Source organism: Pyrus communis, chromosome 6 (genome assembly GCF_041283825.1).
Source record: "Pyrus communis isolate YQ-2024b chromosome 6, ASM4128382v1, whole genome shotgun sequence".
Taxonomy (NCBI): Eukaryota; Viridiplantae; Streptophyta; class Magnoliopsida; order Rosales; family Rosaceae; genus Pyrus; species Pyrus communis.
Window position 1 is genome coordinate 3959145 of NC_142570.1, and position 26147 is coordinate 3985291.

The window sequence follows — 26147 nt, forward strand, 5'->3', positions numbered from 1 at the left end:
GTCCTTTAAATAGAGACATTACAATACATAGGTAGGATAAATACTTATTACTAACGATTGTAGTTACTAGAAACCTAATAAAACATAGCTCCGAAAGATGAAAAGCCACAAACAATCAAATTCAATATAAAAGCTATATTTAATGTCGTGCATTGCATCAACAAGTCACATTTAGCTTCAAAATTAAATGAAATCAGTTTCCAAGCAAAAGACTAAAGAAAATCAGATTATAAAATATTAATATTTAGAGAACTAAAACATGGACAAAAATCACGTTTAGTCCCTTGGAGATGATCTTAATTGATAAGTCTATCGTGGATGCGTGGCTTTGGTCCTTTGGAGACTCTCTGTCTTTTTGGAGTGTCCGCTTTAGAGTTTAGTTTTATTTTCCAAATAAGAAAGAGATAGAGACATTAAAATATGGATATGCATGAATTGATTAATTGGAACTAAATTCTAGCTTTATTTTGACTCTGAAAAGTCATCGACCAACAACATCCTATGAATTATTGTTTCTATATAGCTTACGCTTCAAGGTAAACATAGTGATAAAGAGAAAATTGCTAAAACAAAGAAAAATCGATAGTTAAATGTACAAATTAACGTTAATTATCATGTTAATATTGTAAAAATTGTGCAAAAAATATAGTCTCACATTAGCATTTCTCAAATACTATTGAAAAATACTTGGCTGTTGAATTTCAGTAGCCACTCTTGCTTTATCTAATTAGATTTCGACACATGTCTAAATAATTACAATTATAAACATAAACTCGACACGTGTTCAAAGCCAAATGAATAAAAGCAGGGGTGGTTATTGAAAATTGAGCAGCCAATTATGGTTGATACTTATTCCTTTAGGTTTTTAGTCAATTTATTTTGCTATTTTATAATTATTTCCTAATTTTAAATTGATTTGGATTTTGGTGTTATACTAACGTCATTGTGCCATAGTGTCGCTCAGCGGGTAAGAGGGAGATATTTTTTAGTGTGACAGGTACATAAAATAGTACATTATGTGTTATTATATAAATAGTGGAATATGTGTACTAAAAAATTAATAACTTAAAAAAATAAAAATTTTCACTGCTCCTATTAAAACACATGGTGTATCACTTGTTCCCGTCACAACTAAAAATTTCCCGGTTGGAGGGGTGAGAGGGCGACTTTTGTCTTCTGAGAAACTTTTGAGTCACAACAGAGAGGACTCTGTTTTTCTGTAAGGTTGGAATTACAATTCAAAAGATAAGGCTTTTGGGCTTTGAGTATTCTTCTCACTCAGCATCTGTGGGTGGTTATGGCAGCTCGGAGACTCTCCTCCTTACTCTCTCGCTCCCTCTCAGCCGCTTCTCCTTCTTCTTCTTCCGGGTCTGCAGCTTCTCTGCTTCGCTCTGGAGGTAACACCTTCTTCCCACCTTTGTCCTTTTTCTACTTTTTACCTTTTTACAGCGTTGTTTCACTTGTTCTTCTGGTAATCTTTTTTATTCATTCGATTCCATGGTTTTTATGTTCTAACCACATGTGCAGGTAATTTTCTGTATGTGATTTGGGGTGTGTGTGTATATGCGTGTGTGTGTCTCTCTCTCTTTCTGGAATTTTTGAATGATGGTGGAGCCATCATACAGCCAAAGATGCATGGAGTTTATAATTTTCGTGATTTAATACGACGAATAATACTCCTCCCACGATCCTTCAGGGAGAAGAGTTAGCAGGTTTAGCACTGCTGCAGCAACTGAGGAGTTAATCATTCCACCTTTTCAAATCAGTCACACTCAGCACCTAATCAATGGGAAATTCGTCGACGCTGCATCAGGTAATCCTTTTCTTCGTACGAGTCCAAGAAACCTGCATACGGTCGCTTTTGTTTTGCAAAAACTGTGTGAGTAAATGGAACTTGCAAAAAGATGAAGACTGCCGAAAAGACAACATGTTATGGAGCTAATGTTTGAAATTCTTTTGTGTCAGGAAAAACATTTCCGGCGTACGACCCTCGTACAGGCGAAGTGATTGCTCATGTGGCTGAGGGCGATGCAGAAGATATTAACCGTGCAGTAGCTGCTGCTCGCAAGGCATTTGATGAGGGACCATGGCCGAAGATGAGCGCTTATGTAAGAACTGTCGAACTTCGCATTGGTCTAGATTTTGTAGTACATTATTCTGTTGCGCTTTCCTGCTGGATTAGCATATGAGGGATGTAAATATGTCAGGATATTGATGTGCATCGTCATTGAGACTTCGTCTTTTTATCGTTTGATCAGGAAAGATCACGGATATTACTACGCTTTGCTGATTTGGTTGAGAAAAACAGTGAAGAGCTTGCAGCTCTAGAGACATGGAATAACGGGAAGCCTTATGAACAAGCTCTGACGGCCGAACTACCAATGTTGGCTCGTCTGTTTCACTACTATGCCGGTGAGAACACTGAAATGAAGTGATTTGCTTTCCTTTTTCATTCATCACATTGTTTTTACTTACGATTTCTTCCTCAAATTATCCAGGATGGGCAGACAAAATCCATGGTCTAACTGTTCCGGCTGATGGACCTTATCACGTGCAAACACTGCACGAACCAATCGGTGTTGCAGGACAGATTATTCCGTGGAACTTTCCTTTACTCATGTTTGCCTGGAAAGTTGGGCCTGCACTGGCTTGTGGTAATACTATTGTCCTAAAGAGCGCTGAGCAGACGCCTCTGACTGCCCTCTATGTGGCAAAGCTATTCCAAGAGGTAGGCCCTTGATGCCTCTCGAGCTGCTCACTCTCCCTCACGCGTACGCAACTATGTGCCAAGAGAAATACGTAAAAATGAATCAATAGTGTAATTAACTTTTTATTCTGCATCAACATGAAGCGTGTACATTCCTTATTTCTTTTCCGTCGTTGTTCATGTTCTAATATTACTCAGCTTCATCTGTGACAGGCTGGTCTTCCTCCGGGTGTTCTAAACGTAGTTTCTGGAGATGGGCCAACTGCTGGTGCTGCTCTTGCCAGTCATATGGATGTGGACAAGGTATTTGGAGCACATTTGTCCTTCTTTCTCACTGTACACTGGATATGCAGGCTACTTAAAACCATTACCGCGTTCCTTTTCAGGTAGCTTTCACCGGATCAACTGATACTGGAAAGATTATTCTTGAATTGGCTGCAAGAAGCAATCTTAAGCCAGTAACATTAGAGCTCGGTGGGAAATCACCTTTCATAATATGCGAGGACGCTGACATTGATCATGCTGTAGAGCTTGCACACTTTGCTCTCTTCTTTAATCAGGTTGGTTCAATTAGTTTTCCACGAAGCCGGGTTCTGTACAATCAGAAGTTCAAAACACATCATTAACGAATGCTTGGATGACACGCAGGGGCAATGTTGCTGTGCTGGGTCTCGTACTTTTGTACATGAGCGTGTGTATGATGAGTTCATAGCGAAGGCAAAGGCACGCGCTGTGAAACGCGTTGTTGGCGATCCCTTTAAGAAGGGTGTTGAACAAGGCCCTCAGGTACTCAAATACTTGCATTTCAACGATGTTCTATTCGTTTCATGTACTCATGTGTGACATAAAGAATGTCAGTTTTTAAGTGATGCTTCTAATCATTTCGACAATTGACAGATCGATAACGAGCAGTTTGAGAAGGTCCTTAGATACATAAGATCTGGCATTGATAGCAATGCTACCCTTGAATGTGGAGGTGAAAGATTGGGCTCCAAGGGATACTTCATCCAGCCTACCGTTTTCTCAAACGTTAAGGTATATAATTTCTTCATCCAAAGTTAGCCGCTTCAACATATACGTAACACGATTACTGTTCATTTCAATCAGGACGATATGTTGATCGCACAGGATGAGATCTTCGGCCCAGTGCAGTCGATTTTGAAATTCAAGTGAGTTAAAAACCTCACACTGCATCAAGTCCTTGCATTCTGCAAAAGTTATAATATTCTACATGCCTAAAAATTCCACATTTTCTACCAGGGAGCTCGATGAAGTAGTCCGAAGGGCAAACGCAACGCGCTATGGTCTAGCTGCCGGAGTATTCACAAAGAACATTAACACCGCCAACTACTTGACACGGGCATTGAGGGCTGGGACCGTCTGGGTGAACTGCTTCGACGTGTTTGATGCTGCGATTCCTTTTGGCGGATACAAGATGAGTGGAATAGGCAGAGAAAAGGGAATCTACAGCCTTCACAACTACTTGCAGGTGAAGGCTGTTGTCACTCCTTTGAAGAATCCGGCATGGCTGTAAAATCTCTCGACCGAACCATATGCTCCGATCTGTGTGGTTTCAAATAATTAAGATACATAAGGTCTGTTTGTAATCGAAAGAAGTTGACGAGTTTGTGGTGACAGAAAGATGTTATACTGTTTTGTGGGAAAGCTTCAAAAGTTTCGTCCTTCTAAATTTTAGTGATTTTTGTAAACCATGCAACTGCAAGTTAACGATACTCCTCGCTTTGCAAAAGTCGGAGGAATGTCTATCCTTAATTTTGCGTCGCAAAGAGACATTTTCAATTACCCGAACCTTCTAAATTGTGAACAGTTTGAGTCTCTATTATAAAACTGCAAATTACAAATAACCAAGACAGATTTACAAAAAAATCTTTTTGTAAAATTGCAAATTTCCAAAAAAAAAAATCTTTTTGACATAAGATTTTATACTAAATCATTGTATATACTAGAAGTAGAATCAAATTTGGACGCAAGGGCTTAAATTCGCATGTATCTTATGTCCAAAAAAGTTAAGCTGGTGAAAGATAAAGAGTAATTTCTTTGGAAAAATCACAGTTCGACGATAAATTTTTTTTTTGAGAAAAATTTCAATGACAGTCGCATGTCAAACTTGATAACAGTAGATTAGATGGTCAATTTGTAACTGAATGTAGTTAGTTAAAAATGATTACACTTAACTCGCTCGAAATGTCAATGCAAAAATGCCTTTTATTATGCAACTTCCATCTCTTAATGAAATTAATTCATTTCTCTCGCTAAATTCTTTATTCTTCTAGCTTTATAGCACCACCATAATTGTTATCAATTTCCATAATACAAAGGAACGACAAAATTGATATCCCATTCCTCATTAATCTGAACTATAATAGTAATCAACAATAAAATGCATAATACCAGAAAACTAATAACATCACGTAATCGAATAATTACTTAGCTTTGTAGACCTAACTATTTTGCAAAACAGTGACCGGCAGGCTGAAGGCATCACTCCAAGAAAGCAAACCTCTTTCCAAGGAGAAAAGCATCAAAGAATAAATTATTAATTTTTTTTTTTGGAACATCCCAATCACAATCACAGTATAAACAAAAATCAAATGAACGCGTTTTATAGTATCTCCAGAATTATTGCAATGCAGAGACAGCGCGTTCAATGTGTCGCAATATGGTTGGTCCACTTGTCAAATCATCATTCGTTTTAGATGGAAAAGCAAGATAATTACAACTTAATTAAAAGGATTTGTGGCCACAAACAAGAATTTGATTAGCGAAACGTGCTCATTGTTTATGTATTAACTTATTGCTTAAGTGATAAAATTGCTCAAGAAATAAAACTGATGAAATTGATAGGATCTCATATTTGAACGTCACGATTAAGTAACGTCAATATCTTTTGTTGATTTCTTTATAGAAAAACAAAGACAGAGTCAAAATGTAAGAGGAGAGAAGAAAATGGAAGAGAAATTTGAGAAAAGAAAATCCTACTCTGAATACTACACCTAAGTAGTTTCATCAATCTTAAACATTGTTTAAGTTAATATCTTTCTAGTACATTAATCAATATCAATTAAAATAGTTATCTATTTTCTCGACGTCAAGTATACCACGTATGTTTATTGTTGGAGAATATGTTTCAAAGCGAAGAAGTATTATAAGATGTAAACTATTTAAAGAAGCTCATACACAATTTAAAACGTGAGAATTATAAACAGAAACGTAACTTTAATTAGACTATTTGTATCATCATTACACGAAACAAAAAGGCATAAAACATAATCGGAATAGAAGAAATGCACCCGCCATTGAACCCCGTGGGCCAACAAAACCATTACAATTCAATTGATGTTGAACTCAAAATTCTGGTCGGCACGAAGATGAACTTTGCTAAGTTTTAAACTCTAATTTTCCATTAATTAATCGTCTATTAGTCTCTCTAATCAAAACCCACTTTGACTCGTAAAACACAGGAAACACACACAGGTGTTCCTCTGTGTGCCCCGCTGCCACCGCAACACGTCATCCAATACCACTTCCACGTGTCCAAGTCGGCTTGGTGGTCCCCACAGACTTCACTCTCCCGCCGACGATAAACTGTCCGTAGACACGAAACAGTACACTGAATCAACATTGACAAATATCCATGAAGCCGCATCACCCAACCCCACCTCTCCACGTGTCCATGTAGGCCTATCCAGTGAAGTGCACTCCGAGTCAACCTGGGAACGTGGACTCCTAATATCCCGCCACGTGCCCTTTATCTCCCTATATTGTTGCAACGCTCGCTACTCCTCCCCCCATTAATTCCGTGAACAAAAACAGAGCCAAAACGGAGAAACACTTCTCTTCCGAGTCGAATTCTACTCCAAGTCTATGTCCCAAAACAGAGAAAAAACAGAGATCCTCTGTTTTTTCGCATACAATTGCATCGATGAACCCGAAATTCGATAGCAGCGACCGCCGGATTCTCACGTTTCCGGCGGTGCGACCTTGCGAATCTATTTCTCTGGAGACCCTTCTCGAGTCTCTGATCGCTCTCTCCCACACCATCTGCAGTTTCCAATCGAAATGCTGTGTGACGCAATGGAGGAACAGCCGGGAAGCAATTCGGCAAGTTCGTGTTCTTCTCATGTTCTTTGAGGAGGCACGTGAATGCAATTCGGTTCTTCCGAAATCGTCTCTTGTCGTCTGCTTCTCCGAGCTTCATTTCGTCTTCCAAAAAATTCGATTTTTATTGGAGGATTGCACTAGGGAAGATGGTCGAGTTTTGATGCTGACGAAATGCGAGTTTCTTGCGACTCAATTTCGGTTTCTGATTCGAGCTGTGGCGACGGCTCTCGATGTTTTACCGTTGAAAGCGATCGATGTTGGCGATGAAGTTAAGGAATTGGTTGAATTGGTGTCGAAGCAATCGTGGAAGGCCAACATGGAGCTCCAAGCTGGTGACAGATTGGCTTCGAAACGATTGCTTGCGATTCTGAACCAATTCGAAAAGGGAATCGAGCCCGATTTGAATGCCGTAAAGCGAGTCCTCGATTACCTTCGAATTAAAAGCTGGAGCGCGTGCAACATGGAGATCAAATTCTTGGAAGAACAAATTGCTATCAAGCGTTTCGACCGGGAGGACATGGATGTTCCTTTTCTAAGTAGCTTGGTGGGGTTCATGAGCTACAGCAGGGGAGTGATTTTCGAAGCATTGGATCATCAAAACCCCGCGAATCAAATCGATTCCAGGTGCGACGCGGAGATGTTTCGTTGCTTAAACCCTGAAGATTTCAGGTGCCCGATTTCCCTTGAGCTAATGCTTGATCCGGTGACTGTATCTACAGGTCAGACGTACGATCGAAATTCGATTCAAAAATGGCTAGACGACGGACACATGCTCTGCCCCAAAACAGGAGAGATGATCGCGAACACAGAGTTGGTACCGAATTCGATTCTCCGAAGGCTGATAAAAAACCTTTGTGAATGCAACGGCATTTCTCTCGGCAGGCCAGGAAGCAAAAGCGCCGACAAGGAAAAAACGATCGCACCTGGTAGCCCGGTTGCTAAACACGCAATGAGGTTTCTGTCGAGATTTCTCAGCGGAAGGCTTGCTTGCGGAACAAGCGAACAGAAAAACAAGGCTGCTTATGAGATTCGATTGCTAGGCAAATCAAACATTTTCAATAGGTCTTGTTTGATCCAGGCTGGCTGTATCCCTCCTCTGCTGAGGCTATTGAATTCCGCTGATGCATCCACGCAAGGGAATGCAATTGCAGCCTTGTTGAAGCTCGCGAAATACGCAAGCGGAATGAAATTGATAATGTCATGGGGAGGCCTACCATCCGTTGTTGCCGTTCTTAAAAATGGGTTGAGTTTAGAAGCCAGACAAAGCGCAGCTGCAACGATGTTTTACCTCTCTTCGATGAGGGAGTCTCGGAAACTAATCGGAGAAATGCCTGAGGCCATCCCAGCTCTTGTGGAGCTGATCAGGGAAGGAACAACGTGTGGGAAAAAGAACTCCGTGGTTGCGATTTTCGGGCTGATCCTCCTTCCTAGGAATCAACAGAAAGTGCTGGACGCGGGCATTGTTCCATTGCTAGTTGACATAATATCTTCTTCGTCACAAAACCCTGATCAGCTCGTTGATGATGCGTTATCAATTCTTGCAATTTTGGCTGAAAATGTCGTAGGATCACACGAAATCCTCCACGCCATTGATTTGCAATTGATCATCCGCGTTCTTCAAACTTCGACATCCCCAAAAGCAAAAGAGTATTGTGTTTCAACATTGCTGTCTTTGTGCATCAATGGCGGGGAGGAAGTTGTTGCTGTTTTGGCAACGGAATCATCACTAATGCCTGGACTCTTTTCGCTCTTGACGGATGGAACATCTTATGCGATCAAGAAATCGCGCTCCCTCATCAAAATTATCCATGACTTTCGTGAAGCTAGTACATCAAGATGGATGAGTTCTGCAGTTCGGCGTAAACATTACGTCCAGGAACGGTGATTCATCTCGATTTTGCATTTTGCATCTAAAATACATTCATATATTGGTGTAAATATTTGAAAGTGATTTTTTTAGTTAGGCTTTTTACTCTTTGATTCTCAAGGAAATCAACTCAATTTTTTTTCAAGTTCCATATGTGACCATGCTGCTTGTATATCATTGTATACAGTTGATTTTGGTTTTTCTTCTTGTGGTAGGAGAAATTTTTCATTTTGACTAGAACACGAGAGACACCACGTGTTTTTATATAAGTGGTGATAAATTTTATTTATTAAGTTATTAACTTTTTAACACACATATCTCATAATTTGTATTGTGACATGTGGTATACCATCCCGTGTAACGGTGACCCTATACAACCTCTCGTGGTTGTAGATAGGATTTGATTTGTTTTAAAATATATAAATGATGAGACGAAAATCAATCCCAATTGTGAAATTGTTCAAATACTAAATATCAACAACATAATAATCAGGGGCGACGAAAAGAGATAGCACACCGGGGATAAACAGGAAGTATCAAGAGCTTCGAAGTACATAGTACCGTTGGTAAAAAACGATCACCAGCTTGACAAACTGTATCGCGAGCATAGCTGCCACTTAGTACTACGATGTCTCGCAACAAATATATTCTTCTACCCCTTAATGTAAATTTATTGTTGTGTAAAAAAGAAATGGGTCCAAGACTTAATCTTAGAGAGCCCAATTCAATCTGATTTAATCTAACTTTATGTTTCAACAAGGTTGGGAGCAGCTGAAACCGACCTTCCCCCACAATACGTCGCCGTTTATAACTCACCTTCGGCTTTAAGCTCTTCGACTGTTGGGACTTCACCGTAAAAACCCAGAAGGTTCCCACGTAAAATCCCTAATTCCCAATTTTTCAGATTCTCCAATCTCTCTCTGTCTGTAAGTTCTACTTGTCCTTTAATTTTCTGTATATTTTTTATTCTGATTTCGCGGAATTTGAAAGCTGAATCGGACTTTTGCTGTGTTAATTCGCGCTTGGAGAACTGAGATGGCGGCGGAGCCCCAGGCGGTGACGGAGGTTGCGAAGATGGATCTGTTCGAAGACGACGACGAGTTCGAGGAGTTTGATATCAACCAAGGTATTTAATTTTGCACTTCAATACGTGGGTCAATTGTTTAGCCTTAATTTCAATTCATTCTCATTTAATTCTGAGGGTTTCAATCGATTGGAAATTTTTGAAATTGACTGTTATTGCACGTGTTTTTTTTTTTGATTTGGAGTTTTTTGCAATGTCTCAGCTTGCATTAGCCATTTAGTTGGTGGATTTAAGTTTCTGGGTCTCTTAGTTTTGATCCTCAAGTATGCTAGAACTGTTGAAGTTCATTTTTTGATGTTGAAATTGGTTATTTTTGTTTCACCATTTCGGATACTGAGCCATTGTAGTTCGATAATTCGTTAATTTGACGAAGAATTCGAATTGGGTAAATTTGTTTTAGACCTCATGCTTGTCGAATTTTAGTTCACTACTTTGGAGATTGAGCTGTTCTAGTTGTGTTCGGTATTGTCTTGTAAATCTCATTTGCGTAAGCACGGTGCTGCTCTGCATAACGGGTTTAGGTTTAGAGAACCTGCATTGCATTTACTTATGGTTCATACTGGTGTGTGTATGCTTGCAATGCTGATCAGGTAGGGGTTATGCCTCGTTCTAACTTCGTCTTGTTTTGTTTACGAACAATGACAGAATGGGAGGACAAAGAGGAAGGCAAGGAAGTGACACAGCAGTGGGAAGACGACTGGGATGATGACGATGTTAATGATGACTTCTCCCTGCAGCTGAGGAGGGAACTTGAGAACAATACTGAGAAGAGCTCAGCTTAGTCTGCAGACTACGTCTGAGGTTTTATTTGGTTTGTGCATCTTTGCATTGTTACCTAGTTAGTTTTCGTTGGGATAGAGTGTCTTGATATATTTCGTTTCAAAACAGTATCTTCTTGTTAACAGACGTAAAACCATGTTGACCTTTCCAATGTTCTTTTGTATTAAAGCCCCAAGATCTTGTGGTTTGAGCTAAGTTTGAGTTTTGCTTAGAATCACAAAGGTTAAGCTTGTCTATGTGAATGTGAAATCTTGAGAGCGTGTTGCATTATATGTTTCGTAGAGATAAAAGTAGAGGGGATTTACGTGTAAATACCCGAAACTTTTGAAGCTAACATGTTAGGATCTGTCATTTTATCCCTGGTCTTTGTGAGTTGAAAACACGGTGCTTTTGTATCTGTAGCGTGATCATGAAGGTGTTGGTATAGGAATACTCTTTTTTACCCGAAACTTCATGTTGTCTGAAAACCCGCCATTAAGGTCCGGCGGCATGCCTATTCCACCAAGAAGGAAGAAACGTTCATCACATATCTTCGTAGCTGTGTACTTGACTGATTGGTTTGTTCGTCGCCCTTCTTCCAAATTAACTCATCCCTTTGGGTCTTCATGGTTTGCAAAAAGTGATTGTTTTAAATACATGAAATGGAGAAGCTAAGGTGGTGCTGTCCCAACCTTATCACGCATCCTCATGTGTTTTAACGACGTGAGATCGCATTATTGAAGCTAAGGTGGTGCTGTCCAACCCTATCATGCATCCTCATATGTTTTAACAACGTGCGATTGCATTATTGATTTGAAATAACGCCAGCTTGGTGTCTCCGTTTATGCAAGTCCTCGAGGCTTAGGAAGAACAACGGAGCAAAACTTGTTCTTTTGCCCCCTAATGCAAGGCAACCGTCGAGGATTTGCAATCTATTGTGCCTTCAAATCTCCATCAGCTTGTCGGTGAAAACCAAATTCCTTTTTTTCTTCCACATATAAATCACTTGGTATATAATCACGTTAAGCAGAACCAGCATTGAATTCTTTAGGAAAAGGGATATGCAAGCAAGAAACTTATTACAAAAACATCACTATTAACAATGAAAACAAAACATAAAACAACTTGCCTTCTACGACATTTCGATTGCGCCCGAAACGCTGCTTTCCCCTCCCAAACTCACATCAATCTTCGGAGTTTTAGCACAAGTCCGACACACCGGACAAACCGGAGTCTTGAGCAGCCATGAATCTATGCATTGAGCATGGAAGCTGTGCTTGCAATTTGGCAACAACCTGCATTTTTCACCTCCCTTGAAACTTTCCAAGCAAACTGCACAATCCCCAGGGCTAGTAGTAGTCCCTTTCTCTTCTGCCTTGTAGTCGAAGCAAGGCAGCATGTTGAGTTCCTCGTTGGACATCCTTCTGATCCCAAAAATGCTGCTTCTTTGAACCAGATTAACACCTTGATTATTGGCTCTGTTGAATGCTCTCCCAACAATACAAACATGAATTACCACTAAAACAACAATCCCCACGAACAGTAAGATCACAGAGATTAAAATCTCCATTCCCATAACCCTAGAAATTGTACAAAACCCAGAAAGATTTGATCTTTTGTTAGAAGACCAAAATCCCAGAAGAATGTTTTTACCTCAAAACCTATACAACACAAAACCCAATCAGCTGTAAGCTCCTGGAATGGCTAAAAGCGCATCTGACTGCTTTTGACAGAGAAACTCAGCTCCCACCAATTACCAAATGCTTCTTCAGGCGACGTTCCAAGTGATTTTCTAGAAAGCACGCATTCGGATTTCTAATAAAAAAATTCCAACGCACTTCTAGCAGAAGTGCTTTCTAGAGAAGCAATCCTACACGAGCCCAGAAGCTTTTGAAGGCCACCTCATGCATCAAAACCACCGATCTTATCTGGAAAAAACGCAGTTTTGAACAGACTGGTTCAGGTGGCTTGAAGAAACTGAAACAGAAGGAAAGAACAGAAGCTTAGCATATGTCTTGGGGTTTGAGTTTTGGTTGAATTATGTGGCAGTTTTGTAGTTACGAGTGGGCTGCTTCTGTCCCTTTGTGCTAGTAAGTTACAGATAGAGAGAGGATACAGATTCAAGGCCTTATCAATAATCATAATATTTTTTTTTTCTTTTTTTTATAAAGGAACAGAAAATGACACATTTGACTCTTGAGAATTGAGGCAGAAATGTTTTAATCAGAGTTTAGACTAATCGAGCGGATTAGTCCAAAATAAGAAGTAATCTACGGTTTAAAAATAATGAAAATTTGGTTAAGCTCTCCGATTGAGAGAGAGGGGCAGAGAAAGTGGAAACAACATAAAAGTGTGAGGGCCCGGAGGTTTGGCCTTGTCTGGGAAACTTGCAAAGTGAAATTAGGTACGTTTATTAATGGAACCGGCTTATTTGGATCTGTTTGATACGGTTCGGTTTTTACGGGTTAACGAATCTGTTTTCAATCATATGTCGTATAACAAAACAACAATACAAAACAATCTATGTGTGTTTTTGTTGTGAGAGAATTATGTCTAACAAAGTCAATACCAACAAATGTTTGAAAGGAAGAAATTTTATCGTTGTGAACCACTATTAAAATGACAAGTGCTAAGATAACCCTCAAATGGTCCGAGCCGGGTAACCCGCACATAAGAAATATGAACTCAATTTTGGAATTGGTTTTATACAAATTGGGTCCAACTCTGACCATTTGAAAATCAAAAGTAAGAAACGGATGATTTTACATTGGATTTGGTTACACGGTCCGAATTCACAATTCTGAAGATCCGTATACCCACCCCTCAATACTTTATATTTAAGTCGGGACAAGAATGCTAAATCCTAATTATAGTTTGAAATATGTCCACAAACTTTTATCATAATGGTTTTGGAGATTTAATTTTGCATTTATATCTATTGTGACTTGCAAGTATAAAGAAATGACTCCTTATATTTCTTGATGATAACTTATCATTGATCCGGTTGCTTTAAACAAACGCTAAAGAAATTAGATTTTGCTCATCAACGAATTGGATTTTCTTAAAACGATGTTTGTGTAATCAAACTTGTACAAGACATGAGTTTGCTAAACAAATTGCTTATTATTTCTAAATTTTGTATTGTGAGCTTGCGATTAAGTAAGGCATTAAAATACTAATTCTATGAAAGATAAGTCAAGAGGATGAAAAATTCATTCTCACCTCATGGTCAGATCACATCACACCCTAAACTCTTAGTCTAATTAGTAGCTAGGGTACATTATTTTGTGATTTGGCTCATCAAAATACTAAGGCCAAACAGGTTTAGGTTTCCAATTGGTGGCGGAAAAAGCGAAAAGGATTGTGCATAGTTAGTTCCCATAAGAATTGAAATCGATTTTCTTTTTAATCACATGTGGTACTGTTCACTTTAACGAAAAATCATATTTTTACACTAAAAAAATCAATCCTGGTACTAATCACTTTACCCTTTATTTTGTCCTTATCATTAAAACTCAAAGTTTTCAAGCTTTTTTTTATTAGTTTTCCTTATATATTTTCAGGATAATGCTAGGAAAACTATTTTTTTATTGATGACATATCTTTTAATTTGCAAATTTAATATAAACATTAGTCTACTTAGCAGTTAGCATTCCTCATATTCCGGAGAACTACGTTCCAGCTGACCATGTTATTACCCATAATTAAATTATGATTTCAACCACCAGAATCTACCCTATACATCAATTGATTTTGTCATGACACCGACATATACCAAAAAAAAAAGAAAATCAGTCGAGGAGGTTGAGTAATGCAAGCTTTTTAGCCCAACTTAGTCCGGGAAACAATAATTAAATTATGGTAGTTGGGGAATTAGATAAACATCTTACTTTTGTTCAAAAAATAAAAAATAAACATCTTACTTTTAACTTTTAATCTAGTTTATTAATAATGTTTCTCAAGTAGTCATATTTAATCACGCAGGATGTATCAAAACTTTAAATCATCCGGGTACAGCACATGCGTGACAGTGGGTTGATAATTACATGCAAAAATGAAAAGTTTGACAAGGATCAATAGAAAAAATTGTATATCACACTACTATGCTTGTTTCCAAAACCAGAAGGTTGATTAAAATGTAAAGCTTAAAAAACCAAGAGTTCGAGCCCGAAAAATAAATACAGTGTAGATCGCGAGAATGTGGGTGTGCCACTATAAGAAGCCGATAGTAGACGGATTTCAGGTACTAGAAAATTGCATCTAATTGACTCCTAATCAAAACATTGTGTAATTGAGTGGGGAGGCTCAACTTTGAGTTCTTTTTGCCTTGAATGCTAAGGACTTCAATTTTTCTTGTATTGTAGGAAACTAAGTCACAAAATGATTCAAAGAGAGAAATTGTATTGAAAGACATAGTTATAACGAGAGGAACTTGAAAATGAGAAGCTACATAACAAGATCGAAAGCAAATTAAATCAAGAGCTTTGCCAAAGAAGGCTTGCCTTGAATTTTGAGAGAGAGAGCTTAGAGAAGATATGGTACGTCTTCACGGAAACTACTTGATTCGACAGAGACTTGGAGAAGGAGTGGTACTTCTTCTCTTTGAAATGCTTTGATGAAAGCTTGCTTTCTTTTAGAGGTTTCTCTTTGAGGGACTTCGAGAGATTTGCTCATAGGAGGCTTTTGTGAGAGAGATTGAATAATCTTGATTTTTATTGAAGTTGTTGGGGCTTTCTCCCTTGCCCATACTCTTCCTTGTATAGTGCTCCATGATGCCCTAGGTCTTCATCAAAATATCTTCAGATTGTGGCTACAATGCAATGCAAAGCTCTCACATTAACAAGATTTTTCACCACACAATGACTATTATGCCCGTAATTATCCACAAGACTTTAAGGCCATAAATCAATCTTAAACTGTCTGATAACATGACAAATGACAAACGGGTCTTATAGAATTCATGTGAATTGTCAAATTGTAGTCCAAGCACCAAGTATATAAGGTTCTGTTAGGGCCGATGGACATTTGATTGTGACATTTAGCCTCTAGTTTATGGAAAAATGTTCTAGGTTCAAATTTTACAGACAAGAGCTTGTTATAGTTTTTACTTTTGAAAAAAGTAGGTAGGATTAATTAACATACCAACTAATTAGTTAACATTCTGTATCCTTGATCAAGGGGAAAGAATAGAAGTCAGACAGACTCGTAAGTAACACATTGTGCATGTATACCAACTAATTATTTAGCGTAGACGTGGTAACTATGTTCTATCTAAATGTTAAGTAGACGTGGAAACTATGTTCTATCTAAATGTTAAAAGTATGGTCCAAATTTGGATTCCGAGAACAGAAAAAATTTATGCACGTTGATATTGAAAATGAAAAACGGACATGAAGTTAGAGTAGGATTATTTCTCCTCCAAAAGAGTAGGATTATTTCTCCTCCAAATTCTCATTCCCTTCTCTTACAATTTATTTGAACGTTCACGATTAAATCACGTCAACATCTTGTATTGACTTTTGGTAGAGACAGAAAGCCAAAGAGAAAAGTGAGAGAGGAGGGTAGAAAAATAGAAGAGCTTTTTTGTAGAGAGAGAAAGCCATAGAGGAAAGTGAGGGAGGAGGGGAGAAAAGTAGAAGAGATTTGGAGCGCGTGTGACCATTTGACTTCACACGTGAGACAACCTACTCTGATACCAAGAAAAAAGTTGATGTTCCACCATAAAACCAATTGGCAATATGGGGAGTACCCTAACCTCTTATAAGCCTGTGCAATGTCTCTTCTCTCATCAATGTGAGATTCATTCTCAACGCGAATTTTCAAACCTAACACGTGGACAACACAACGAGGTGAAGTGGAGTGCGTGTGACCGTTTGACTTCACATGTGGGACAACCTGCTCTGATATCATGCAAAAAGTTGAAATTTCACTATAAAACCAATTGGCAATATGAGGAGTAGCCCAATCTCTTACAAGCCCTACAAAACCATGAAGCCTTTTTTGTAGAGAGAGAAAGCCAAAGAGAAAAGTGAGAGAGGAGGGGAGAAAAATAGAAGAGCTTTTTTGTAGAGAGAGAAAGCCATAGAGGAAAGTGAGGGAGGAGGGGAGAAAAGTAGAAGAGATTTGGAGCGCGTGTGACCATTTGACTTCACACGTGAGACAACCTACTCTGATACCAAGAAAAAAGTTGATGTTCCACCATAAAACCAATTGACAATATGGGGAGTACCCTAACCTCTTATAAGCATGTGCAATGTCTCTTCTCTCATCAATGTGAGATTCGTTCTCAACGTGAATTTTCAAACCTAACACATGGACAACACAACGAGGTGAAGTGGAGTGCGTGTGACCGTTTGACTTCACACGTGGGACAACCTGCTCTGATACCATGAAAAAAGTTGAAATTCCACTATAAAACCAATTGGCAATATGAGGAGTAACCCAATCTCTTACAAGCCCTAACCCAACCTCTTACAAGCCCATGCAAAGCCCATGCAAAGTGTCTCCTCTCATCAATGTGATATTTATTCTAAACATATACTCTACCTGAAATAGGGGGTTTTGTGTTTTCCCTTTTTTGTGGAACCTTAATCCATGGCCACTATACACTATATGGAAAACGGATATACAGTGAGAAGATGAATCGCCACTCATACCACTCCTAATTCAACGGTGAATTATCCAGAACCGTTAATTAATTAACAAAAGAAAATATTAATTGCTGTTGATTAGAAAACTAACGACGAAAAATTTAGTCAAGAGATTTAGAGACCCTCCAGTTTTAGTGGACCAAAACTTCATGCATCCATTCATATAGGATAGCCAGGTTGACCCTTTAAATAATCAAGATTTGGATTCATTAAGATGTTTAGTAATTAAAGGTAGCACTCTTTAAACATATAAATGGTGGACACAGGTTTAGTCAGAACAGTTATTGGCATTATCGGTTAGTGAAATTATGGTCAGCGTTGTGTTTTACCTCTTACTTGTACGATTTTCATTTTTTCATTTTTGCGTTATCAATCGTGACGTATCGAGTTCATTGCATGGGACGACCTGACAAAGAATCAAAGATGCATGCATATATTGTATGTATTATTTGAAAGAAATACATCGGAAATGTTCTCTACATTTTTATAACACTGTTTATATTACGTGCCCATCTAAAGATAATAATCAGGTTGATTTTTGTTTGAATGTGTTATCTTCTGACAAAAAATTATCCAAACATAATCTTCTTTAAATCTAGGTTAAGTTCTTCGAGTATTTCTTTTCTTTGACATTTTTTTCAAGTAAATCCTACATCTCTAATGGTTTTCTTGTTCCATTTATCCCTTGTATCTAGGAAATATCATCTCTTTGATCATGTTTCTCTCCCCAATGTAATTCTCTCTCTCTCTCTCTCTCTCTCTCTCTCTCTCTCTCTCTCTCTCTCTCTCTCTCTCTCTCTCTCTCTCTCTTAATTCTTTGAAATAACAAAACTAATTAATATATAACTGTGTTGATTAATGAATTAAACACCGCAGACCAACATTTTATAGAATAGTAAAGCAAAAAACAGTATCAGATTTCAAGCCGGATCCCTACGTAGTAACATTGCTGAATTGTGCCTTATGGGTCTTCTACGGCATGCCCTTTGTCCATCCTGACAGCATTCTTGTGGTATCAATCAATGGCGCTGGAGTTGTCATCGAACTAGTCTACATTCTCCTCTTCCTCATCTTTTCTCTAGGCTCACAACGCGTAAGTATGTATTGCAATGTATAGCTTTTACGTACAATAAAAAATTGACGCACTTGTTGATATGCTTCCGAATATAGGTAGCTTTTACGTACAATGATACGATTCACCTCTATTTAAAAGCATACTAACAATGAGTTAGTTTTGTGTACCAAAACGTTATGTTGTTAAATTAATTAATTGAGTATTAATACTTCTTTGTTATTCAAGTTATCTTCTTTGTTATTGAGGTAAAACTTATAACCTAATTTTTTTTCTTTCCTTTTCTTGGATTTCAGCTAAAGATCTTTAAAGCACTTGTGGTTGAAGTTATCTTCTTTGTTATTGTGGTTTTGGTTACCATGTACATTTTCCATACAACTAGACACCGGTCTTTGGTAGTTGGAATCATCTGCATTATCTTCAACATCCTTATGTATTTATCACCCTTGACAGTCATGGTATGTATATATATTTTTCTATTAATTACTAAGCACCCTCAATTAATATTGAATCTTGTCATTAGAGAAAAACTTAAGTAGAGCAGAAAGGTTGTGATGGTGTTCATTGATAATTGCATTACATAAGACCGGACCATAGCCTAATACAATGAGACCCGTTACTTTGTGAGAGTGCGCGACTATTGTTGCCCTACCCAAGTTTCTCTCTACTTCGTTGATCTATGAGTAAATAAATTACATATATTTGTGTATTTTTCTTCTGCTGACTGGCAGCGTATGGTGATCAAGACAAAGAGCGTGAAGTATATGCCATTTTACCTGTCACTTGCTAACTTCTTCAATGGAGTTGTTTGGCTGGTCTACTCACTCCTTAAATTCGATGCCAATATTCTGGTAATTTTATAAACCAAATTAAGTTTCAACGCATATTAATTGACGATATGAGCGCCAAGTGATAAATCAAAGAACTTCTCCTATACAAATATATAAAAAAATAATCAAAAACTTATATTTAAGTTTCTAACATATTTGTTTGAATAACTTTGGTAGATTCCAAACGGTTTGGGAACGATTTCCGGCGCAGTCCAGCTCATTTTGTACGCCACCTTCTACAGAACCACTCAATGGGAAGACGACGATAATGACAGGCCGCGGCCGGAGGTCCAAGTGTCTAATGTTTAGAAAGAAATTAATTGACAAACAACAACAAAGTTTTGTCCCATTAAATAGGTCAGTTGTTTAGAGAGAAACTAGTTGACATGCATCAATATTTGTATTTTGTTTTATTTTTTATGGCCAACTAGTTTAGTTCTTGAGCCATTTCCTCAATTTTTGTAGGTCTTTGCCTGAATTGTATGTTGTAAGTTAGTCATGAGATAGATATTTACTGCTGTAATTAACTGTATCAGAATATTACTGCTGTAATTAACTGTATCAGTTGAGGTAATCAATGTCATTTGCATATTAGCGGTTCTATTAATTTGAACCCTCAAATTAGCTCAGTTGATGCTTCCTTTTTGAAATAAGTTTTATCCAATTTTTGTTCTTCAGAAAAACTAAAACACAAGCTTTTGAGCTCCATAATTATATATAACGGTTGTACTTCGCAAACTTGAAATTGTTAGGATCCGTTTGGCAATGTTATAACTAAAAATGTTTCAAAACAGTTCTTTCAAATAATGTCTTTCAATGAGTCATTTAAATGTTCTTTTTTTTTTTGTGGTAATCTTGAGATGTCATAGCTCCGACCTTTTGATGCGTCAAAGGCCTGTAACATGAAGACTGCCTCATCTATTTTTGGCTTGTTTGGGAATACTTTCTAGAGATGCTTCTCCATAAACCATGTTGAATGTATTGAACTGAGAAAAGAAAAAAATGAAGAGAGAGAGAGAGAGAGAGAGAGAGAGAGAGCTGTATATATAGCCTGTATTATCACAACTGAATATTCTTCTTAGAATTACACTGATCTCTCATACCCTATTTTGTACAAAGAGTAGTTGCTTAGCTCCAAAGCAATGCTGTTAGAGTAACTAACTTGATAATTAACCAACTAATCTTCACCGTTCATCTTAGAAACAATCTCAACCATACAACTGTTAATTATCAGAAGTTACCGTATTCGCAAAAAATTATGTGAATGTTTTGAGGATTTTTTTATGTTGGCCACTACACTGTTACACCCTAAAGCAATGCTGTTAGAGTAACAAACTTGATAATTAACTAACTAATCTCCACCATTCATCTTAGAAACATTCTCAAGTCTCAATCATACCGTTGTTATCAGGAGTTACTGTATTCACAAAAAATTATGCGAATGTTTTGAGGATTTTTTATTGTTGGCCACTAAACACACTCGAGGCAGGCCCACCAACACTTGTGAGTTCATACAAATGATGGTACAAAAAGATAGTAAAAATAACTTCTTCTTTTTTTTATTTTTATAAGAAAATTTAGAATGTGCTTTGAAATAAGACCACTCTTAATGTTTTTTACCCCCGCTCCAATTCTAATCAAGCATTGTCCTTGATAAATTTTGCTTGGCTTCTGGGCAGCAAATAAGTTATGAAAAATCTAGAATTTATTATCCTGCTAATATTAATCGTGGAATGGCTTTTGTTCTTAGTCGCGTTTGTGGTTCCCCTCTAACTGATGAATTGGGGAAGTATTTGGGAGTTCCGCTCATTCATTTTTGCATCACAAAAACACCTACAGAGGCCTGGTAGAGAAGGCTCAAACTCAACTTTCTACTTGGAAGGTGAATTCAGTATCTCTTGCTAGTCCGGCCATTCTTGTTCAGTCTGTCACCTTCGCTATCCCAATATATACTATGCAGATAGTGAAATTACCATCAACCATTTGTGATCAACTTGACAGGTTGGATAAGAACTTCGTCTGGGGCTCCACTCAATCCAAAAATAAAGTCAACTTGCTTAAATGAAGCAAAGTTTGCCTTCCGAATTATCCCGGTGGGCTTGGCTTGAAAAATATGAATTTGGGATCATTGTCTGGCCTGGTGCAGATCATTCTATATGCAACCTACTACCAGACCACCAATTGGGAAGAGGAAGAAAAACCAATAAAACAAGTTCAACTCTGATATATAGAAGAAATGATATTAGAGAGCTTCTTGCTTCAATATTCTTTATCTTTTTGTAGGACCAACTAATTCTTGAGCTTTTTATTCATTTATTCCATTATTTGTTCTCAAATTTTGAATTGTAAATTGTAAATTGTAATTTGCAATGTTGGTTATATAAAAAGATCTATTTCTCAATCCATTGTGCTGATTTTTTTTTTCTTTGTTTTTTTTTTTGGGACAAGCACTTTCCTGCAGTCAATTACCAAAATAATTCATCAAAGGAGCACACACCAGAAACTAAGGGCGACCTCAAGTCAACAAAACTCCCGGCTTTGCGAGGGTCTTGAAGAATGTCTATCGTACACAATGTCAGTCAAATTAAATAGATACAGAAACATGGTTAATTTAATCATAAATTCATGACAATATAACTAGTATATAATGGATCTTACAAGGAGCTGGTAGTGCCAGTCAAATTAATACACATTCGTTTAAGGAAAAGGAAAAAAAATGGGAACAATATTAAATAAAAGCTTTACATCCTCCAAGATAATAAGAGAAATAGCATTGCTCGTCGATGTATACCCAGAAGCCATTACCCACCACCACCTTTCTGTTCATCTCCTTTTGATTTTCCAGATATCTTTTCTTCTGTTTGCTATCTTAAGTACAAATTGGACTCTTTTGATCTTAAAAACAATCATATCCCAATTGGTCTTTCAATGAATAAATCTTCACGGTCCTCTTTTCTTTCGAAAGCAAAGACAGCCCTGAGACTGATCTTGAGGGATCATACCTCCGCCTTTCGATGTGTCGATCGCCTCCAACATTGTGACTACCTCATCCATCTCCGGCCGCTTGTCTGGGTTCGCATCCCAGCATCGCTTCATTACGTTTGCAAGCGCACTTGGACAACATCTTGGTATCTCAGGTCTCAAATTCTGTAATTGCAGAGAGGCGTAAATGAAAGGATTAATTTCAAGTAACACAAAAATGACAACTTGAGCGTATGGTTGAGATGGGAGAATGGTTAACCTGGCGAACCACAGCTGAAGTCACTTCTGAGAAACTAAGGTCGGGATATGGCATATCACAGCAATATATTTCCCATAAACAGATGCCGAAACTGTACACATCACATTTCCTGTTATACGGGTTGCCATTGAGGACCTGTCACCCATCCATTTGGCAAGTCATTAAGCATCCAGTAAACAATTCTTTTATTGTATGCTTCCTATCTCACATAAATATTAGCAAAACTGCCCCCGTTATGTCAAGCGAAACAGGGTTTGGAAATGCCAAAGTTTCATTTTCATGCAATGAGAGAATCGTATTAAAACTACATGCGCATACACACGTGATTACCGACTCCCTAAGATTCAAGAAACGTAGCTGGTAAGGTGGTGAAGTCGTAGCCAGAATAATTTTAGCTACTAAAGTAGACCAAATACCTCAGGAGCCATGTAACCTAGTGTGCCAGTCTCCCCAGTCATGTCATTGGGATTTGAAGCTTCAACACGAGCAACACCAAAATCAGCAATCTTGACCGCACGAGTCTTGTCCAGAAGCATGTTCTCTGTCTTTACATCTCTGTGGACAATCTTCTGTGAGTGTAGGTAGCTCAACCTATAAAGTACAGCACAAGTAAGTCTAAGTGCTTGGCTTGACAATAACGCAGCCTGAAGCTCACTCTTTATCTACTAAATTACAATGCTCTAAGAAAAAGGGAAATTAATAGTAGCATAAGAACTGAAAAGGGATACCCTCTAGCAAGATCTAGTGCCAGCTGGACAACGACTTTAAAAGCTAACTTCCTTCTCCTATTCTTTATGAGGTACGATTTTAGAGCACCCCCAGGAAGATATTCCACAACGACACAACAGATATTAGTTGGCATGCCAATTTGACCATTTTCGGTCTGTATTTGTAGATCTGATGAACCCATTGTCGCCCCAATAAACTGAACATCAACAGATCAGAAGTTTAGCAAGATTCAATCTATAATACAAACTACTAGAAAGCAATTGCAATGTGTATCATATTTCTGGAAATCAAAAGATAATCAAAAACATTTTATGCGCACATTTAATGTACTGAAGCAGCATTAAGGTTTTGAACTTCTTATAGCCTGTTAAATAGCATAGAAAATTGTCGTATGTATGACGTCTGGACAAAAGAAAATGTAGCATGTATTCACTACTGTGCAGATATTTAAAAAATCATCGCTTAACTTATTTGCTACCTGATATTGCTAAGTAAATTCTGAAAATTCATGATACAAAAACTAATGCTTCTACCTCACTCAGGTGGTGAGAGATGCAACCGAAGGATACCAAAGAAAAGGAAGGCAACTGTCTCGGGTACGGTTGCAACCTTAGGCTGTGATAAATCAAGGAGGATAATGGTACGCTGACTGGAGAACAATTGTATAACTAGGAAGTTAGAAACCTTTGAGTGGTCCGTGGACATCCTATGGATAACCGCAGAAAAACCAACCCTAGTGAAGTGACATAGTGAATGTCTTTAATGTTGCATATGCTAGAGGCTTTCTTAAAACAAAGACATTCGGGTTTTGATATTCATAAAAGTTAGAAGAATCGATCAAATCCAAATGACACTTCTGAAAATTCTTAAAAAAGAGAGGTGGAAAGTTACCTTAGTAACATTAGGATGATCTAGTTTATGCCAGACAGCAACTTCTTGAGTAAACGCTGCCCTTAGAGAAGCAATCTCGGAGTCTGTCCTGTGACCCTCTTCACCCCAGTCAAGCAATTTAACTGGCATTAAAAAATGGAGCCGTCATTATAAGGGTAAAATTTGCAACCCGATTGTGTATCATCACGAACCAACAAAACGAAAAAAGGAAGAGAAGAATACAAAGAACCGAAAAGGTCATAATTTGGTTGGATTAGAAGATGATGACAACAGCAACTACAATAATGTGTTGACAAATAAGGAGTATCGCTAACATAAATACGTATGGATGAACATTTTTCCTATTTGGTTGTTGAATAAGTTTCAACTAACAGGTGGAGAACTCACATGAAAGTCAGGAATACAGCAACATTATCCAAGTTGTTGCTCTCAACAGAAAATTCAACACAAACCCGTGTAAGAGTCACGGACACCATAAAAGTACAATTACAGTGGACAATTGGCAACCTTCATTGCAGTCCATTGAATATGTGCATTCGGAATTTTGCCACACACACGTATATATAATACCTAAATGTATATAAACTACAAAGTAAGAAACTTGTAGTGACTTGCAAGATCAACCACAAAGTTCAAATAATCCAACATTTAAACTGACTAAACAAAGTGAATAATTGCAAGACAACACCATAATCAACCTTACTTTTGTGTTTAAACTACATTTTACAGTAGAAAACCCAAAGTGGAAATTAACTAAGATCTTCAATTATCTCCCAAAATTCAATTAAAGTAAAGGAAAAAACCAAATGGGTTTTGCTAAAAACATCCATAATACACTGCAGAAACAAAATACAACAAAAAGATAACATTGTAAGAAAGGGGTATCGAAAATTGAAAGAAAAAGATTGAATTTTTGGGGAGAAAATCACAAAAGTGAGGAACTTGACAACTTCTAAAGGACCCCAAATGAAAGAAGAGCTAAAATGACAGGAGGGGATTACCGGCGACATCTTGACCGTCGTAGATGCCACGGTGGACGGTGCCGAAGGTGCCACGAGCAATGACGGACTTGATGAGGAGCTTGGAGGGGTCGATCTCCCACTCCTGGCGGTGGCGCCTGGGGATGGAGAGGGTCATGGAGGAAGTGGAGGTGGTGGTGGTGGTAGTTGTGGCGGCGGTTGAATTGGAGTTGGAGGTGGTGGTGAGGTGGATGTTGTTGGAATTGGTTTCAGGATCTCTCATGATCTTGCTCTTCTCCAAAGTCAAGACCCTGTTGAGATGCCTCTCCAGCTGCTCATCCAAGCTCTTCAGATCAATCTGATCTGCCCTCACAAACCCATCTGAGCCTTCCTTCATTTTTTTTCTTGCTTCAGCTTCTGGTTTTTTCACCCTCAGAAGCTCAGAAATTGAACGAGTTCGGTTCCGTTTTGTTTTGTGTTTTGACTTGGAGGAAATGATGTATTGACTATGACTATGAGAGAGAGAGAGAGAGAGAGAGAGAGAGAGAGAGAGAGAGAGGAGAGGAGAGGGGAGGGGAGGGGAGAGGTAACAAATGAAATGAATGAATAAGAAGAGTGGCATGTGACATGTGAGCACATGGTGTTGCCTACAATCAACGTGTGCTTCTGAGTCTTCTGACCCACCCTGGTCTCCTCCCCCCAGGCCCCAACCTCCCCTCCTTCCCCTCTCTCACTCTCTCTCCCCCAAAACCTATCCTTTTATTTACATATATTTATTTTAGAGAATTGTTATTGTCACTTTAAAAATCTTATTCTACACTCTAAACTTTTTATATTTGGAAAGAAAAATACACTTGTGAGGAGTGTACTTGGCACTCTAAAAATCTCATTATACACTCCTCACAAGTGTATTTTTCTTGCCTTTATTTTTATTTTTGTTGATAAGTTAATAAAATTCTTGCCCTTTAGTACAACAATCTTAAGTTCGATTCTCGTAAAAAAAATAAATTTGAATTATATTATCATTATAACATTATGAGACATAGCTCACTCCTCCACTCATTTAATATTTATAATATCATTTATTCCAAAAAAAAAAAAAAAAGTCTTGGTCACTATATTTACAGAGAGTTTGTGATTCAAGTTTAGGCTTGAGTTTCCTTTTTTGATATGGCTTGTATTAAAAAAATTACTCAAATCTTTTGAGTAAGGATATCAAATTTGAGTTATCTGACC

General features: G+C 38.0%; 6 protein-coding genes across 7 annotated transcripts; 4 read left to right on the forward strand and 2 right to left on the reverse strand.

Moving 5' to 3' along the window:
* The first annotated feature begins 965 nt into the window (after positions 1-965).
* On the forward strand, positions 966-4510 carry LOC137710559 (aldehyde dehydrogenase family 2 member B4, mitochondrial). Its single transcript, XM_068449623.2, has 11 exons — positions 966-1397; positions 1697-1813; positions 1966-2108; positions 2259-2412; positions 2499-2728; positions 2921-3010; positions 3094-3267; positions 3356-3493; positions 3605-3742; positions 3815-3876; positions 3968-4510. Exons 1-11 carry the CDS (start codon positions 1298-1300, stop codon positions 4239-4241), a joined length of 1620 nt encoding a protein of 539 aa, XP_068305724.2. The 5' UTR covers positions 966-1297; the 3' UTR covers positions 4242-4510.
* Positions 4511-6522: 2012 nt separating this feature from the next.
* LOC137711476 (U-box domain-containing protein 19) lies at positions 6523-8965 on the forward strand. Its single transcript, XM_068450723.2, has one exon. It carries the CDS (start codon positions 6651-6653, stop codon positions 8712-8714), a length of 2064 nt encoding a protein of 687 aa, XP_068306824.2. The 5' UTR covers positions 6523-6650; the 3' UTR covers positions 8715-8965.
* Positions 8966-9481: 516 nt separating this feature from the next.
* Positions 9482-10755, forward strand: LOC137710828 (protein DELETION OF SUV3 SUPPRESSOR 1(I)). Its single transcript, XM_068449964.2, has 3 exons — positions 9482-9622; positions 9725-9822; positions 10426-10755. The coding sequence occupies exons 2-3, from the start codon at positions 9732-9734 to the stop codon at positions 10560-10562; spliced, it is 228 nt and encodes a 75-aa protein (XP_068306065.1). The 5' UTR covers positions 9482-9622; positions 9725-9731; the 3' UTR covers positions 10563-10755.
* A 916-nt stretch (positions 10756-11671) lies between these two features.
* Positions 11672-12109, reverse strand: LOC137710183 (RING-H2 finger protein ATL64-like). Its single transcript, XM_068449131.2, has one exon. The coding sequence runs from the start codon at positions 12107-12109 to the stop codon at positions 11672-11674; it is 438 nt and encodes a 145-aa protein (XP_068305232.2).
* Positions 12110-17393: 5284 nt separating this feature from the next.
* Positions 17394-19692, forward strand: LOC137709842 (bidirectional sugar transporter SWEET5-like). 2 transcript variants are annotated; one of them, XM_088696191.1, is made up of 6 exons: positions 17394-17485; positions 17885-17921; positions 18066-18282; positions 18558-18719; positions 18993-19112; positions 19269-19692. In XM_088696191.1, the coding sequence occupies exons 1-6, from the start codon at positions 17443-17445 to the stop codon at positions 19398-19400; spliced, it is 711 nt and encodes a 236-aa protein (XP_088552317.1). In that variant the 5' UTR covers positions 17394-17442; the 3' UTR covers positions 19401-19692. The 2 variants fall into 2 exon arrangements, with proteins under 2 accessions (XP_088552317.1, XP_068304924.2); XM_068448823.2 differs by lacking the exon at positions 17394-17485 and adding an exon at positions 17489-17627.
* A 2009-nt stretch (positions 19693-21701) lies between these two features.
* On the reverse strand, positions 21702-25637 carry LOC137710510 (serine/threonine-protein kinase 52). Its single transcript, XM_068449552.2, has 6 exons — positions 24954-25637; positions 23953-24074; positions 23061-23257; positions 22749-22923; positions 22333-22467; positions 21702-22238 (listed from the first exon to the last, which is right to left on the reverse strand). The coding sequence occupies exons 1-6, from the start codon at positions 25531-25533 to the stop codon at positions 22032-22034; spliced, it is 1416 nt and encodes a 471-aa protein (XP_068305653.2). The 5' UTR covers positions 25534-25637; the 3' UTR covers positions 21702-22031.
* Positions 25638-26147: the final 510 nt, after the last annotated feature.